The sequence below is a fragment of the Pantherophis guttatus genome, chromosome 15 (genome assembly GCF_059756535.1).
Source record: "Pantherophis guttatus breed Tessera chromosome 15, ASM5975653v1, whole genome shotgun sequence".
In the NCBI taxonomy this organism is placed as follows: Eukaryota; Metazoa; Chordata; class Lepidosauria; order Squamata; family Colubridae; genus Pantherophis; species Pantherophis guttatus.
This window is the reverse complement of record NC_142077.1, coordinates 13,786,474-13,804,640: the sequence shown is the minus strand read 5'-3', so window position 1 is coordinate 13,804,640 and position 18,167 is coordinate 13,786,474. Positions and strand designations below refer to the sequence as shown.

Here is an 18,167-nt window from a genome sequence, read left to right as displayed (position 1 = left end):
ACAGCAGCCCTGACTGAGGGAGGGAGAGGACCAGGATTCCCTGAAGCAGCTTGGTTGAAGCAGGATTCCAGGGTGAAGAACCTGCCCTATAAGGGATGGAGGGAGAGAGGACAATTAGAACAGGGAGGCCACATTTGACCACTTATGACAAAATCTCCCTTTCTCCTTCTTCCAGAGGCAGAGACTGAAGGGGCTGGAAGATCAGGAAGATCCTCCCCCTCCCCCTCCCCCTTCCTTTCCCTCCTCCCCTCCTCCCTCCTTCCCATCCCCCTCCCCTTCCCCCTCCTCCCCTTCCCCATTCTCCACCCCCTCCTCCCCCTCCCTCTCCTCCCCCTCCCTTTCCCATATATCCCTCTTCCCCTCCTCCTGCCCCTTTTCTCTCTCCCCATCCCCCTCCTCCTCCCCCCCTCCCTCTCCTCCCCTTCCCCTCCTTCCCCTCCCTCACCATCCTCTGAAAACATCCAGCCCTCCCTGGAAAGAGCAGGACAAGGGAATACCATCGTCTCCTCGCTCAACTTCCCTAGATTGTGATTGATTGTGATTGTTTTATTTTTATTTTAGTTATTATCAGTTATTGTTATATTCCAGTTATATTTTACAGTTATTATCAGATGTTGTTATATTACAGTTATATTTTACTGTTATTATTATCATTAATACAAATTATTATTGTTATCATCATCATTATTGTCATTGTCGTTATTTCAATAGTCGTGGATATGACCAGGCTTGACAAGTGTGCAGTAGGAGGCCCCAAACCCTGGGACGGCTGTCGTGGTAGGAGAGGTCTGTCCTGACCCTTCCCTGTCCCCACGGTAGATCCCCTCATGTGGACATCTGGATGGAGATGTCCATCCTGTCAGCTGCATCCAGAGGAGCCGAAGGGAGTGGTCCTTCCTCCCACAACCGTCCCTGGGAACAGGGGCTCCTCCAGTAGAGAGCAGGTCCAGCAAGGCCTCTGAAGGGCCAAGTGGATTCTGAGAGTTGTCAGGGAGGTTGTGGCCAAGTGTGAGATTGTGCAGGCACTGGGGATCCTTACTGACCATTTGTACAGCAAATATACACCATAGTATATTAAAGTCACTGATAGAGAAGCTCCTTTACGAAATTCTTATATCATCATGAATAGAAAGAATAAAAATCCTCTTTTTTCCCCCAATTTAATCTTCTTTGTCTCCACAAGTTGACTGAGTCTCAAGCCAACATTGATCCAAAACCAGAGGCACATGATAGTTACCCATCACCTTGACATTTTAATGAGAGCGGAGAAGGTGGGAGGGAGACAGTTCTCCACCAGAGTTAAGAGTCACAAACCAACCATTATTTGTAGAAGGACTAACATTTATCTGGCCACGAAAGGGGATTCAGAATAATTCAATCACTAAAACAGAACGATCATAAAAGGAAGAGGATTCTTTTAATGTGAGAAACATTTACCGAGTCTTTAAAAAAAACGACTTTGTTTCTATAAGGATCAGGAATTGGGTATCCACGAGAGCTTATCAAAATAGGGAGCTGGTCTTTGCAGAGGCCACTACAACCGTTTCAATCGCTACTTTAAACGACAGTTAGCATTCAAGTGATGAACTCAAGTTTGGATGGAGAGAGGGAAATCATCTGGAGTTCTTACGGTTTCTGTTCCGTCCCATCTTTGGATCTCAGCGACTTCCACAAAATAAGATGAAAAGAGAGAAGCTTTGGAAATCCAGGCCATTCAGGAAATTAGACAGGTCCTATAATACAGGAGTAAGTGAAAGAAAAAGGAAAGAAGGAAAGTGTTAGGAATGCAAAGAGAGGAAAGGAAACTCCAGCACAGGGAATGACTTAAGAAGGAAACTGACAAGGAGGAGCCTGGCTGGAAGTCCTTGCTGTATGCGAACTTCTTTTTCACCTGAGGATTATCCCCCTTGGTTTACTAAATAAATCAGTCTTTTACAACAAAGGCTGTTAATTAATTGCATTAACAGCTGCCAAGAATTCAGAGAATAATAACTGAAAGCTTACTATGACTGGCAGAATGCCCAGAAGCAATTTGCAGGAAGCTGATAAGATAAGCAAGACAAGACAGGAGGGTATGTGAATGAAGTTGTTCCCTGGAAATTGCTTCAGTCGGAGTTCCTCCTTAAATAGGCTAAGGGAGTGGCCAATTAGCCCCAAGCCTTATTCTCGAGGAGACCTCCTCCTGAGGAGCCACTCCTGCCTTTTGGCAGCTCTGCACCAGTGCATCAGGAAGAGGCTCCTCCTCTTCGTCCTCTTCACTTAAGGGAGCTTCTGAAGGCTCTGGCTGAATCCCTGCCTCTGGCACCACATCTCTGGCACCACATCTTCTCCAGCCTCCTCACTGTCCGACTCGAAAGTCAGCTGCACAGGCTGCTGGCACAGCACCGCACCAGCCTCCTCGCTGTCTGAGTCAGCTATTAGCTGCACAGGCCGCGTACGGGCCACAACAGCTGGGTGACTATGGGCCAGTCACTCTCAGCCCAAAATTTCAAGCTCAGAGAAAAAGCTAGCCATCAATTCCAGTTTCTCAATCAATTCCTATTGCAACCAATGAGCAATCAACTCAGGGGTGCAATTCAGCGGGTTCTGACAGGTTCTGGAGAACCGGTAGCGGAAATATTGAGTAGTTCGGACAACGGGCAAATACCACCTTTGGCTGGCCCCAGAGTGGGGTGGGAATGGGGATTTTGCAGTGTCTTTTCTCCAGGAGTGGGGAGGAAATGGAGATTTTGCAGTATCCTTCCCCTGCCACGCCCACCAAGCCACGCCCACAGAACTGGTAATAAAAAATTTCAATTCGACCACTGAATCAACTTGGTACCAAAAGAAAGAAAAAAAGAAAGAAAGAGAGAGAGAGAGACGGAGGGAGGGAGGGAGGGAGGGAGATTCTGGCACAATCGGGGTTGAAATTGGAAGGGGCTGACTCGTCCAGAAGGGGGATCCTAACCCACAGAAAGGAAGGAAGGAAGGAAGGAAGGAAGGAAGGAAGGAAGGAAGGAAGGAAGGAAGGAAGAAAGAGGGAGGGAGGGAGATTCTGCCACATTCCGGGTTGAAATCAGAAGGGGCAGACTCGTCCAGACGTTGAGAGAGAGAGAGAGAGAGAGAGAGAGAGAGAGAGAGAGAGAGAGAGAGACGGAGGGAGGGAGGGAGGGAGATTCTGGCACAATCGGGGTTGAAATTGGAAGGGGCTGACTCGTCCAGAAGGGGGATCCTAACCCACAGAAAGGAAGGAAGGAAGGAAGGAAGGAAGGAAGGAAGGAAGGAAGAAAGAGGGAGGGAGGGAGATTCTGCCACATTCCGGGTTGAAATCAGAAGGGGCAGACTCGTCCAGACGTTGAGAGAGAGAGAGAGAAAGAGAGAGAGAGAAAGAGAGAGAGAGAGAGAGAGAGAGAGAGAGAGAGAGAGAGAGAGACGCGTGTTTGAAGGAAGGAAATCGCGTTTTCCTTCCGCGAAGTGAAGCGGCGCCTTTCCCGAGAGAGCCGAGCGGAGGATTCCCCCGGGAAGTGGGTGGGGGGAGGGGGAGCTTTGGGGGGGGGGAGTCCTTGGGGGCTTCACCTGGAGGAGGAGGGAGTTCGTCGCAGAGAGGGAAGCGGGGAAATGGGGAGGGGGATCCATGCGGTATTGGGGGGGTGCAGCTCAAGGGGGGGTTCATGGCAGCCCTAGACGGGACCCTCCCCTTCCTTTGCTCTCTTCAGACTCTCAGCCAGGGATTCCCGCTCCCCACTCCTTCTCCCCCCCCCCGAGATTCCCCACAGCGATGCCTGAACCCAAAACCGAGCTCGCTCAGAGACCCCCAAGTCCCCGCCGGCTCTGGGGCTGCGTCCCCGCTTCGGTCATCCTCTGCAGCCCCACTGCACGCCTGATCGGGTGGGGGGAGGGCCAAAGGACGCCCACCCTCCCCTGCAGGGCTGGCCTGAGCCCCCCTTGAGCTGCGGCCCCCCAAGACTGACAAGATTCCTCCCCCTCCCTCCGCTTCTCTCTCTGCGCCCAACTCGCCCCTCCAGCAGGTGAAATCGACGGAGACTCTGCCCGGAGACCGATGACGCTGAAGAAGGGAGGATTCTCATTGGCCCTTCCGCTTAGTGGCCCGTATAGCCTGCTTGCTCCTTTCCTTTTTTTTTTTTTTTTTTTGCTCCTTTCCTTCGGCCTTTCTCTGCCCATCCGGCGTTTCTCAGGCATTGCGTCATCTGAAGCCCCATTCCGCCTGAAATCCAATCCAATCCCATCCCATCCCATCATCCAATCCAATCCAATCCAATCCAATCCTTTCCCTCTCCCTCTCCCTCCCCTTCCCCTCCCACTCCCATCCCTTGCCATCCCTCCCCTCCCATCCCCTCCCCTTCCCTTCCCTTCCTTCTCTTCTCTTCTCTTCCCTTCCCTTCCTTTCCTTTCCCCCTTTACTCCATCCTTCTCCTTTCCCTTCCCTTCCCTTCCCTTTCCTTTTCCTCTCCCTCTCCCTCCCCTTCCCCTCCCACTCCCATCCCTTGCCATCCCTCCCCTCCCCTTCCCTCCCCTCCCCTTTCTCTTCCCTTCCCTTCCTTTTCTTTCCTTTCCTTTCCCCCTTTACTCCATCCTTCTCCTTTCCCTTTCCCTTTTCTTTATTACCTTTATTTTCTATTTTATGCCATGATAATCTTAATAAAAATAATAATAATAAAACGAGCCTTTTGTTTTAGGAGCGCTTCTTGTTGCACAGCCTCAATTTGCAAATTCCTGGGGCGAAAAAACCTCATCCCAATTCCACTCTCCATCTGCCCTTTTCTACTGGCAAAGTGTCTTCCTGACCCACAGAAAGAGGGGGCGGTTCCTTCCCATTTGGGGGTGAGGGGCGGAGAATCGGAAGGAACCCGGGTCCTCCAGTCATGCCGAGCAAGAGAGACGCGACTTTCAAGGAAGGAAACGGTTTTTTCTCCCGTAAAGTGAAGCGGCGCCTTTCCCGAGAGAGCCGAGCGGAGGATTTCCCCGGGAAAGGGGGGAGAGCCTGCAGATCCCCTCCGCCTCTTCCTGAGTTAGCTTCCCTTCGGATTGGGGGGTGTCTGTGACCCCCAAGTCCTGGCTGGCTGCGGGGCTTCCCCTCCCCCCTTGGCATCCCGTGCAGGGACTCTCCCTTGGCAGCATCTTCACCTGGGGAATGAAATGGGCGTCTGGGTCAGAGGCTCCCAGCCAGGGGGGAAATGGGAATTTGGAGCAGTTTGGAGAACCGGCAAAGTCCACCTCTGCCTGGCCCCAGAGTGGGGAGGGAATGGGGATTTTGCAGTATCCTTCTCCTGCCACGGACACCAAGCCACGCCCACCGAGCCATACCACGCCCACCAAGCGACGCCCACAGAACGGGGGGGGGAGGAATTTGAATTTCACCACTGCTTCCAGCCCCAGAGGAGGAATCCCAGGTTCTGCATTGGGGGGAGAAGCGTTGATCTTGGACTTTGGGGGTAGGAAGGGCCAGAAGAACCGGCAGCACCAATGGGAATTCTCCTTGCTTGAGCGTCATCGGTCTCCGGGCAGAGTCCTTGGTGGCTTCACCTGAAGGAGGAGAGAGAGAAGCGGAGAAAGTGGGAGGGGGATCTTGGCCTGAGGAACCGCATGGAACTCTCTCCTGCATTGGGTGAAGTCAAGGGAAAGTCTGCCGGGAGACCGATGACGCTAAAAGAGGGAGAATTCCCATTGGTCCCCCTATTCTTTCTGGATCCTCCCAATTCCGAAGTTGGAGGCAGCCCCATTCTGGGCCAGGCAGCCTTTCTGCGATCCCTTCGCTTTGCGGAGAGAGGGAACCGGTGGGAAATTCCACTGCCTGAACCAAAAGGGTCTACGGCAGGGGTGAAATGCTCCCGGTTTGGACCGGATCGCCCAATCTGGTAGCGATGGAGGCGGGTGTTTCGGAGAACTGGTAGCAAAAATCCCTTCCCACCCACATACCCAGCTGAGCCGTGGGATCCTCAGAGGCTTTTTTTCTTTTAAATGCTTCTGACGATCCCAGCTGAGTTGCCTAGTCGTCAGAGGCATTTAAAAGAAAAAAAGCCTCTGACGATCAGGAAACTCAGCTGGGATCGTCAGAGCCTTTTGAAAGGATTTTTTTACCTCTTCACCGAAGAGCTTGTAACAAAATGGATTTAAAAGTTAAAAAAAAAATGGCCACGCCCACCCAGTCACATTACCCCCCACCACCACCAAGCCACGCCCACAGAACCGGTAGTAACAAATTTTAGATTTCACCCCCGGTCTACGGGATGTTGAGACAGATCGTTTTCTGGGGGGGGGGAACCCTCAGGAGGGGAAGGGCCAGGCGGGGCCAGGCAAGGGAGGCCAGGAGGCGGGGCCAGGTTGTGGCAATGTCAATAAGTTTGTGTTTTTAAAGCAGCCAATTTTTTTTCCAGTGGTTCCAGAGGAGCAGACTTCAAGGGCCGCCAACTTGCCCCCAATCAATGAAGGTCCTCCCCCTCAGCGGTCCTTTACCACCCGCCTAGAAGGCCTCCAAAGTCCCTTTAAGCTCTTTTGTTCTCTTACTCCTAAGCTAAATAGCTGAGACCAGAGGTGGGTTGCTCCCGGTTCTCCCCAGTTCAGGGAGATGGCAGGCAAAGCGCATGGACGAAGGGAACCGGTGGTAATAGCGGTTGGAACCCACCACTGGCTGAGACCCTCACTGGGACCCTCCCTCTTTTGCTCCCTCCGGACTGAGGAGTTCGAGAGCTGCCTCCAGACCTTCCTCTCAAGGAGAGTTTTAGAATCCTGCAGTTGAAAGTTCTTCATGTCTCCTTTCCCTGAAGACCCCATTTCATTTGGACTTTAATCCCAAACTGATTGGCCTTTTGGCATTTCTCTTGACGCTTCTCCAAAATGCACCCCCAAGAAGCCCCCTCCCCCTCCCCCTTTCTCCCTCCCTCTTTCTCCCTCCCCCTCCCCCTCCCCCTCCCTCTTTCTCCCTCCCTCTCCCTCCCTCTCCCTCTCCCCCTCCCTCTCCCTCACACACACACACAGAGAGATTGGCTTGGGTCTCTCTCTCCCACCCTCCTTCCCTTCTGCTTCAGGCTTGGAGAGTCTGCCAGGGCTGCTCCTCATCTGGCAAGGCTGAAGGGGAATCGGGGGCTGGAGCCAGGTGAGGGTCTCATCTCTGCCACAGGTGAGGCTCCCGGAGAGACTTCCTGGCAGGCAGCCAAGCCTTCTCCTCAGCCTCTCCGCACTCAGGAGAGATGCAGCTCTACCGCCCAGCGGAGGCAAAGCTGCTCATTTTCTACAAACCATTTGCAGGGTTTTTTTTTTACAAGAATATTTTCCCTAGGAAAGGGGAGGGGGCTACCGAAATGGGCAGGGTGCCTCTGCCTAGGGGAAGACTCTCCACCCCGCAAAAGCCAACGGCTTGAAAGCGGCTCCTCTGCCCCCCCCCATTCCCCTGCTGCCTTCCCCGAACCCCTCCCCCCATTGCAAAGGCGGCCTGCCCTTCGGGTGGGAAATGCCTGGAGCGCAGTGAAGCCCCCCGACTCACCTCCGGCTGGCAGGCTGGCTAACGGGGGGAGAGGAGAGGCGGGGGAGCCGATCGGAGGGAATTGCAGGGGCTCCAGGATGCTGCGGCTGCCCTCGCTCGCCCTTTGCCTGCCTTCCCTCCGCAGGGCTCGCTCGGGCTCCCCCCTCCCCAGTCCAGCTTGCCTGCAGGCGGAGCCCCGGTGCCTTGTGCGAGGCCGCTGTCGGAGGAGCCGGTGAGGCTCTTTGCATCCTTTGGTCCGGCTGTCCGGGGAGCGTGGCTTCCTCCCTTCCCTCCAGCCTTTGCCCAAAGCCCCGTGCTGCACCGGGAGGCCGAAGTTTGCATTTCTTCCCCCTCCGACCCGCACGTACCTTGGGACCCTTTCTCCCCCCCCTTTCCCAGCGGCTGCATCAGCTTTGCTGCCCGTTGCAGCCAGGAGCCTCAAAGCCCCGGAGGAACCTTCGTGCTACACGCAGCCCCGGATCGGCCTCCTGCCACCTCTGCCTCTCCAGGAGCCCCGCCGGACTTTCTGGCGCCACTGGCTGCGGCGGAGGCTGGGCTGGAGCTCCTGGGGGCCCCAAGGACCCGTCCCGTCATCGGGAGTCCCGGAGCCTCCGCGGGGGAACCTTCGGCCGGGCTCCTCGGAAGACGCCGGAGCTCGCAGTCTCCTGCCTGGCTAGCGCCCGGAGTGGCGGCTGCAGCACCAGGATTCCTTCCGGGCGTTATGCGAGGTTCCCAGCCAAGCTCGGACCGGCCCCGGCCGCCTTTCCCCCCCAGGAGCCTCTGCTGGCCGGGAGAGAAGGCGCCGCCTCCCCCTGTGCAAGAGCGGAGGCAGGAGGGCAGAGCCAGCGGTGCTTCCGAAGAGCCGGCTGGCCGCTTCCTTCCCCCTCCCTCCCCAGGCAGCCGGGAAGCCCAACACGAGGCCGCAGAGGCTGCGCAGCGTTGCTGGGACGACGGAGCTGCTGCTGCTGCTGCCCTTCCAGAGGGCGGGGGGGGGGGCAGCTGGGAGGCCAGGCTCTCCCACAACCTGACCGGGCGGATGGCGGGTTTGGGCTGGGCTGGCTGGATGGCTTGCACATGGTGGCAGGGATCATCGCTCAGGGTGGGGTTGGGGGTGGCTCCAAAATTAAATGCACAGGAGGGAGACCCGCTCTAGACCTGCTCGTTCGGCCAAAGGCTGACCTTGGGGGCAACATGGCAAAGCCATTCTCAGACATATCAGCCTCATCCGAGGCGAGTGGCTGGGAGGGACAAGGGGAGTGGCTGGGCTTGGTTAGCTACCGGTTTGGGCGAACCAACTGAATCCCACCACTGGCTTTCACCCAATCACCAGGAGGCCCCGATTTCAATTCCCAGGGCCCAGCTAGGACTTCAGGGCCAGACTCTATGCTGCCCCCTACAGGCAGTGAGTCTTACTGAACCCTGGCAAGAGGGAGGGGCTATGATGGGGGAGGGGCTCTCTGTGTCCAGGAGTTTCTCTCCTTTGCTCTCGGATGGGGCTGCTCTACCCCAGAAAGACCGGGAAGAGGGGGGGACTTGGGGCTTCCTGCTTTGCTTTTGCCCAAAATCTGCCCTGCCTTAACATTGACAATGGTTAAGGCAGCAGGCTAGGAAGCAAGAGATCCTGAGTTCAAGTCCTGCCTTAGCCCTGAAAGCCAGCTGGGTGACCTCGGGACAGACACTCTCTTTCAGACAAGCCCACCTCACAGGGTGATTGTTGTGGGGAAAAGAGGAGGAAGAAGAAGAGTTGGACATGGTCACCTCCTTTAGTTATTTGTAAAAATAATAAAACACTGAGGAAAAATCTAACAAAAATAAAAACCGGCTTTCCTGCTTCTGTTTGCATGGATTCTGTCACAGCCTTGTGCAGATACAGGAATTTCTCTTCTCACAAGGAGGAAGAGGTTTTTTTAAATCATCTCTTCCAATTTTACTCACTCCCTTTTTTTGCAGTTTTGGGGGCATCAGACCCCCTCCCAGCCCTGGGACACAGCGGGTTTCCCTGTTTCTTTGGGAAAGATTCCTTCCCCAATCAGAGTCCGCCTGAGCCCCATCATCCACTTCCCTCCCTGCCTGGGATCAGCTGAATTCATTCAGACAACAGGAAAAAGGAAGTTTGAACCAAGCCTCCGGGTCAGTCTCCATTCTTCAACAGAGGGTCCCACTCCTCAAAGACAAATTCCCCATCAGTTCCTGGATACCTCCAGACATCGCTCGGCTGCGCTCACAGCAGGGCCAGGGCGGCTGAGAATTGGGACGGAAGGAACCACAAACCTTTCCAGCCACAAGAGACACTCAGACACAGACTGTGGTCTGACAGAAACTCCTATGATGCCTTTATGTGGCAGTGGGAAGGGTTATGGGATCAATCTCACAACACTCACCCTATAGGGCTGCCCCATCTGTTGTCCCTGATGGCAGATGAAAGATGGTGAATCCCACTCCTGACACCAATTTCTGTGGAATCAAACACAGGAGCCAAAAACCCAATAATCCAATCTCACTGCAGTTGTTATTTATTCAGTGTCCACTGGAGGAATTTCCCTCCAGAAAATAGCAGGAGGAAATCTTAAGACAGAAGGATGCACTCATACTTATACATTCCAGGAAAGGAGGAGAAAAGAACAATCATACATATGCATATTTCATTTAATAGATGATGTGAGCATGAATATTCAGAATTAGCAAGACTCAAGTTACCACCCCAGCCTTGTATTGTTGCTACCCTCAAGAAAGAGTTATTGTGTAAACAAAAACAAACGTCTCAGTTGCGTTGCCACAGCAGTTTGGGTGAAATGTACTGAGAAATGAGGGCATCAACGTTGCTCCATACATTCCTTCTATATTTCTGTCTTGCTAACATGCTCCCATTTCTCCCAGAAATTTGTCTCCTCATAATCTTCCACACACCCTTTATTTATTTCAAGAAAAATAGTTGGCTCACTCATACATGGAGAAGAGCTTGGACCATTTTCTATGTTTGGACTGTGGAAAATGTTAAAAGTTGAAATTCCTCAGTCTCACATTTACACATTTCTTCTGGCTGTAAGCTGCGCCTTTGTGAAGAATTCAAAAATTTCCAAATTTGAAACATATACATATGATTTTCTTTGACTCCTGCGTACTATCTAAATGGAAAGAATATCTTTCAAATTCTTCCAATATCACAATGGTGTTATATCTCATGTTTTTACATTTGTTCTGCCCGTAAGATGCTCCTTTGTGTTGAGGTCTGGCCTCAGAAGGATAATGTAGCACTTGGGGATGAAGATGCAGCCCAGCAGACCAGCACTGGAGGCCAGGATGGAGAAGACCTGCACAGCCACCATGTATTTCCCTTTGGTGCTCAGGTAGGTGGGCACAAAAGTCACCCAGACACTGCAGAAGACCAGCATGCTGAAGGTGATCAGCTTGGCTTCGTTGAAGGCCCCAGGCAGGTTCCTGGCCAGGAAAGCCACCGTGAAGCAGATAGCAGCCAGGAAGCCCATGTAGCTGAGGGTGACGTAGAACATGACAACGGCCCCTTCGTTGCATTGCAGGATGATCTCTCCAGGCTGGGAGTGGAGGTCAGAGTCAGGGAAGGGGGGAGAAACTCCCAGCCAGGTGGAGGAGATGATAATTTGGAGAGCAGAAGAAGAAAGGATGATGGAGTTGGCCAAGCTCTTCCCCAACCATCTCTTCACTCGGTTTCCTGGTTTTGTGGCCAGGAAGGCCAACACCACCGTGATGGTTTTGGCCAAGAGAGAAGAAACAGCAACTGAGAAGGTGAGGCTGAAGACTGTTTGTCGGAGAAGGCAAGTGGCTTTCCTTGGTTGACCAATGAAGAGAGAAGGAGACAAGAAGCAAAGCAGGAGGGAGACCAGGAGGATGTAGGAGAGGTCCCGGTTGTTGGCTTTGACAAGGGGAGTTTCTAAGTATTGAATGAAGAGGATCAAAACAAGGCCTGTGATTAAGAACAAGAACAGGGCAAAAGAGACCAGGATGATGCCCAGATATTCTTCATAAGACAGGAAGGTTATGACTTTGGGGACACATTGGACTCTGGCCTCATTTGGGTATTTATTGTCTGGACACTTGGTGCATTTTTCTGTATCTGAGAAAGCAAAAAAGCAATATATCTTTAATATTATGTCCTTTTCTCTTGCAAGAAAAACCTTCTTGGATAACAGCTGATACCACCAGGCATTTTCCAAGAAGTATTTCTTAGCTATTTCATTAAAAAGAGCATAAGAATGATATTTTTTTAATTAAAAAATGTAGCTAGGTATATGAAGTTGAGGGAGGTTCTAGGATGTTAATTATTTCCTGTGTAATGTGTAGAATCTTCATAGGAACCTACATTATTAGAGGTAAATAATGAATCATATAATCTTTTTAGGCAAACATCCTGAGTCCTGTCACATGGCAGTCAATTTCCTGGACTTAGAGGAAACCTACAGCATCTTGTAACACCTAGAAGCAACCTGGAATTAAGGAGGAACTTACTATCAGTGAGAACAATTAACCAGTGGAGCAGCTGGCTTCCAGAAGTTTTGGGTGCTTCAACATTGGAGGTTTTTAAGAAGAGAATGGACAGTCACTTGTCTGAAATGGTCTAGGTTCGCCTGCTTGAGGAGTGGGTAGGACTAAAAGACCTCTAACATTCCTTCTAGCTCTATTCTGATTGATTGATTGATTGATTGATCTACATGACTGGCAGACTATTTGTGTAATGAGTTCCCCCCATAACTATCCACAGCACCAGATTATGGCCCAGTGACACCTTCTCAGTGATCCTCAAGGGAGGCCAATAAACAATGAATTGCAACGTCTTTCAGAAGGTGGACCTGAAACAATTCATCTAGTTTCAAAGATCTCAGAGGTTCCTAGAAAGGTAAACTTAGCAGCACATATCCAGACTAAAAAGCAGGAGAGATAATTCCTCTGCTGTTAGTAAAGCTTGCCCAGTCTGCCACCCCCTCCTCCCATCTCTTCCCAGCCCCTCCTTCCAAGTCTTTTTGATTTACTTCCGTTTAGATAAGAAATTGTGCAGGTTAAAAACAAAAAACCCAGGTGAGCTTCAATCTGTCTTTTAACTTGCACTTTCATGAAAAGGTTCTGGATGGATCCAGTTCCACAAAGTCTCCCATTTTCCTCAGTGTGACCCACCTTCCTGCATGGAGAAGGTCCCCTCCGGACAAGGAACGCAGTCATAGCAGCAAACTGGCTCTCCTTCTCGAGCCCTCTTGACAAATCCAGGATGACAACTTTCCACACATTTGGACTGAGGCAGAGACTGAGCAGAAAAACAAGGAAAGAAAAGAAAATATGTTAGGACTCTCCGTCCATGGAAAGTGGAGGTAGAAATGGATGTAGACAAGTAGCCTCTGGTCTTCACTGAGGTAAATATGAAATCTCTGACTACTTCTAAAGAGATGCAGGAGGTAAAACAACTGGCAGATTCTTCCTTTAGTTCCTCCCTTTTGCTTTTGGAATTTAACATTACAATAAAGTACTTTTCTATTTAATAAAGTCTTGAGGGATGGAATAGAAAAAAATATTTAAGCATGATGACATATTCTTATTAAAACTGAGAACAAAGTTTACTGTAAAAATTTGAGGAAGCTTTTATTCCATTAGATTTTTTTAATGTAGAATAAAACTATGATGGAGAAAGAAACCTCTGACCAGTAAGATCTTGAAAGGTTTCCAGAAAACATGGCAAAGCCACTCCACTTAGGTCCCGTCTCTTGAAGAGCTTCCATGAGATGACACCACCTGACATGGGAGGCCAACCACCCTGGAGACTCCAGGCTTTGCCCACTTGAAATGGGACCTCTGGCTTTGGAAAACGGAGAAAAGACACCAAAATTTCTCTCACCTTATTGAGCAACTTTAGCCGTGAAAGAACATCTTGGTTGATAAAAAATCTCTGTCTTACAAAATACCCCAGAGTCCCTAGCTTGGGACCCTCAGGGAGAACGAAGATGCTGTCAAACATCAGATCTGCTGTTATCTCTCCATTTTGGTCCAAGTACAGTTTTCTTTCAGAAATATTGAAAAACTCGTTCTTCTCCAGAAATGGATGAAACTAGAATGGGAACATCCAGGAATTTGAACAGCAGAAAACTTTTTTTCTTATGCCACATTGAATCATTCTTCCACAATTGTCTAATCTCCAAATATGGTTAAATAGGACACAAATACCATGGCTTAGGACCTGGTTATCTACGGGACCGCCTACTACCACCAATAGCCTCCCACCGGCCAGTACGCTCTCATAGAGAGGGACTCCTCCGGGTGCCGTCAGCCAAACAATGTCGGCTGGCGACCCCTAGGGGGAGAGCCTTCTCTGTGGGGGCACCTACCATCTGGAATGAGCTCCCCCCAGAGATACGGAGGATCCCGGATCTGCGCACCTTCCGCCGCGCTGTGAAGACCTTTTTATTCCATCAGGCGGGCTTGGCCTAATCTCTTCCCTTTTTAAACATGTAAATTTTAATCTGTTTTTAAATTATTGGGGTGTTTTAAATTTGTCTGGGCCAAAATGATTTAATCTGATTTTATCTGGTTTTTTAAATTTTTTGTATCTATGTTATTTTATTGTTTGGCTGTTCACCACCCTGAGTCCTTCGGGAGTAGGGCGGTATACAAATCAAATAAAACAAACAAACATAAACATAAACATAAATACTGCCATTATCTTCAGAAGTGAATGAAAAAGTTTGAGAAAGATTTGTCAATCATATACTGACAAAATATAGAGATAATTGACAAAATTTGTCAATTATAAGCAACATTCTAGAGCAGATGACAAATAAAATGAACAGAGGTGGAAAAAGATGATTCATAAACTCTTTGAAAACAAGAGGTTGATTCCCAGAAAGCATGGGTTGATCAAGAAGAAAGTTGTGAGGCTAATCTTCTCCCTGGTCATCCGGATGGAAAACACCTCCAGATGTCCTAATTCTACTTGATTGTAATGCGACATTAACAAAATTTTGCAGATCTGAAAGAACAAATCTCCCACCAACTTTTTTCTCAGCTTGAAGAGTTACCCAGGATCCTTTCTGAGTTTCTTTCTCTCCCATTATGCAGCTGCAGGATTCTCCCCTCTTCTCTGATGCTTCCCCAGGCAGCCTCTCTTCCCCTCATCCCAAAAGTCATTCTCACACATCATTACACTTCCTAAATAGATTATGGGAACTCTGGTGATATAACTGGATTTCAGTAAAGGACTCACAAACAATCGTGTGATGTGATTAGAAACCTGACGGGTGGATTGTATGATAACTAAGTGAATAAAAACGTCTTCAAAATGATACTCAAATAATTGTTAACCCTTTTTAATCTTTCCTATGAAACCTGAAGGTGATGGATAACAATTTGCCATATGTCATCAATTTTTCTATGTTGACATTAATACAGTAATTAATACGATCTTAGAGTAAGCTAATTTGATGTGATTTTTAGTATAGTATAGTTTATTGAATAGCCCGAAGGCCTTTTCAAACAAAACAGAAAAGAAAAAGGGAAAAAGAGTAAGCTAATTTGATGTGATTTTAAAGACTATAAAGTCTTTCAATTTACAAGCCTTAATTGAAACTTCATTTAAAAAGTTTGATAAAATAACAATAGTTTTAAATCAACTTAAAGACGATAATCAGAAGCAAGCAACAATTGTTGAATCGTATGGATTGGATGGATGGACTGGAACTTAATTTCCTGCTGGCATCCCTGAAGGAGGAGTCTGGTTTGAAGGAAGGCTGCTTGGAGATGGCTGGAGAGGCCATGGACCCTGAAGACTCAAAGTGGCAGAATGGATGACTGAAGAAATGGATTCTTTCAAGGAGATTGAGGGAGATTGGGGAATGGACTTGTCATATTTAACTGGAAAACAAGTCTTAAGAGTCTTTGTGTCTCAATTTACAGGAGGTCCTGTGACTTTTGGGAATGGAAAGCAGTTGTTGGAAAAGATCCTAATTAAAATTTTAAGGAAATGCATTATTATTAAGAATCAAACAAAGGTGTTTAACCCTGGACAGATTCTGGATGGATCAGAGATAATGATTGTGGTGGTCTGGGGTAGATAAGAAGCCCCTGTAAATTTTCTGTGAGTTAAATATAATAGCAGATAACAGACAATTTTGAAGTTTTTAAATTTAACTTTATTGTTGGATTGCCTATTAAATATGTTTTTTATATACAGCAGATAGCTGACAAGTCAAGTGGTTGCAAATACAGTATGTGTGTAGAAGTTTATAATTTTGGGCCTATTTTGCAAGGGGGAGAAACTATTATTGCTGTATTGTATTCAACTGGGGGGACAATATGCATGTTTTTGTCTGTTTTTAATGCACAATTTTTAAAAAATGTTTTGTCTAGTTTTTTTTTTGTCTTTGTAATAGTTTTATTTTCCAAAACTTGCATTTTACCTTTTGAATAAAATAAAATGTAATAAGAGGAATATCAAGTTTCCAGAAAAATGTTTATGATTTCCACACAGAGAAAAGTGCATGAGTAAAAAGCAGTAGAAAAATATCTAGTTTTCAGCAACTAGGACTTGACTAACAATAGAGTCTCATATAAGAACATGAATGATGGACTGGAAGAAGGATGAGGGATACCAAACTTGATATGCATGTTTGTGAAAATGATCTGAAAACTGGAAACAGACTATGAGTCAGCCGGGAGATGTTCATGGAAAGAAGGCAAATGTAGCCATAAGAATCTCAGGAAGTGAATGTTCTGGTTTAGGGAGACCCCAACTCAAGGACCAGGTCCCCTTGCAGGCACCACGCTTGGAGGAGAATTTGCTGTTTTAGAGCTGAGCCAGTGAAGCAGAGAAATTCAATCTCCTCTTCATGGATTGTCTGAATGCAAAGACTGAGCAGTCATCAGTCAGAGAAGCTTTAACTGGGATTCCTGCGGAGAGGAGGGCTTGGGCTAGATGGTCTCAGGGTCTCCTCCAAATGTATGAAGGTTGTCATGCCACAACATGTATCTATTGTGCTGTTGTTGCTGTAGCCCCACATTATATTTGATTCTCACTCTTCGCACTTCCTCAGTTTCTCCGTACTCTTTTCTCCCAATGAAACATCCAGATCCACCCCAGGCTCCCTTTCACTGGAGGATAATAGGGGGTGTTAGCTGCCTGTTGAACTGCAAACAGACCCACCTGCAGTGGGGACGGAACAAAGGGGAAATTCCACCATCCTCATCACAAACCCACAAATACAAGAATTTATTTAAGAAAAAATACAGCATTTTCAAATGAGCAGAGTTTAATATTAAAATGCCATGGTATCTACTCTTTGGAACCATTGTTCCCTGAGCAATTGAATTGGACAGATCTGTTGAGTTGGTTCCCCTTCCTTCTCTGGATTCCTCCTCCAAAGGATCTAAGATCAATGGATCCATATAGGGATCCCATACCTGCCATGGCTGCAGCCTTCGAGACCCCAAACTCTTTTCTCCCTCCTTCCTTCCCCATCTCGATCTGGAGGAATAAGCAGCTTTCAAGGCCTGGACCAGAGTCTGAATGATACTGTAAAAGTAATAGTGATTTGGGGCCTGGATCCTGTTCCTTTTCTCCTGGGTCTCCTGTGGGGCTTTCTGGGTGCATCTTCTGCGGCCTTTGACAGAAAAGACATTCTTTGAAAGAGAACAGCGGAAATAAAGATCTTGAAACTTTTCTTCCACAAAGAAATGGGGTTCAAAGGCAGAATCCCTTGGCCTTTCTTTTGGCAGATAACGAAAGTTCAAAATATTATGGATGTATTTGAGAAGTCTATGCTTGTTTAATTTATAATCTACAAAACTTGTGAGGATCCAGACTTTCCCTTCAATGGGTCCTGGCAGATGCATAAATGTTAAATGGAAAGGAAGAATTCTCCCCCAAATGGAAACATTTTCTACGAAGTGAACAAAGACGTTGACTTGTCTCCACTTAGAGAGGGAATCCCTGAGGGCTGTTGTGTATCCAGTTGTTGAGAACAGTTGTGATATAACAACACAAATTCCACTCCTGACAAGCATAGGAGAAAAAATCCTCATGAATTTCTCTCCATTTTCTGTGTCTGAAGCAAAGAGGCCAATCAGGGTCCATCTGAAATGGAGGAGCAGGTGGACAATTGCTGGGTATTGGATTCCTTCTTTGGGATTCATCCGGTGGAAAAAGGGGAATTTGCTTTTATCACTCAGAGCCTCTGAAGCAATTGTATGACTGATCTGAAAAAGCAATGAAGAATGCTATGTTATATTTGGGGTCAGATCAAATCCAAAATATTAGATTTTAATAAATCCAACCTGGTTCTCCTGAATGTGTTAGAATAGTTTGTTAATCAGACATTGTTTAAAATATTAAAGACAGAATATTAGCAAGATTGTATCATAATAATGGAAAATAATAAGCAAATTAAAAAACAATAAAAATGTAAATCATATTACTGTATCACCTCTACAATTTATCACAATTAGATTAACACGTGCAAACTGGAGTATTCTATTCCAATAAAGGGCCTATTATAATTTTCGAGGATTGCTGCATCTTTTTTTTGCTTCTCTATCCCAGATTCTTTCTGGAGGAAATTTTTTAACTTCTTTCTCCAGTTTTCTACAAGAAACAGGCAGACCTCAAAGCCTAATAAGATTTGTCAGTTGCATAATCAAAAGTTTGGTCTTTAATTGAAGTTTTGTCTGTTCCAACAGCCACAATTTTCAGAGTCTGTCA

General features: G+C 48.1%; 2 protein-coding genes across 2 annotated transcripts in view; both read right to left on the bottom strand.

Moving 5' to 3' along the window:
• The window catches only part of LOC148111939 (vomeronasal type-2 receptor 26-like), a 271,952-nt gene that overhangs the window by 74,676 nt on the left and 179,109 nt on the right, over positions 1-18,167 (bottom strand). The gene's annotated exons all lie outside the window — the stretch shown is intronic.
• LOC148111943 (vomeronasal type-2 receptor 26-like) lies at positions 9,950-12,735 on the bottom strand. Its single transcript, XM_087879175.1, has 2 exons — positions 12,605-12,735; positions 9,950-11,549 (listed from the first exon to the last, which is right to left on the bottom strand). Exons 1-2 carry the CDS (start codon positions 12,612-12,614, stop codon positions 10,639-10,641), a joined length of 921 nt encoding a protein of 306 aa, XP_087735301.1. The 5' UTR covers positions 12,615-12,735; the 3' UTR covers positions 9,950-10,638.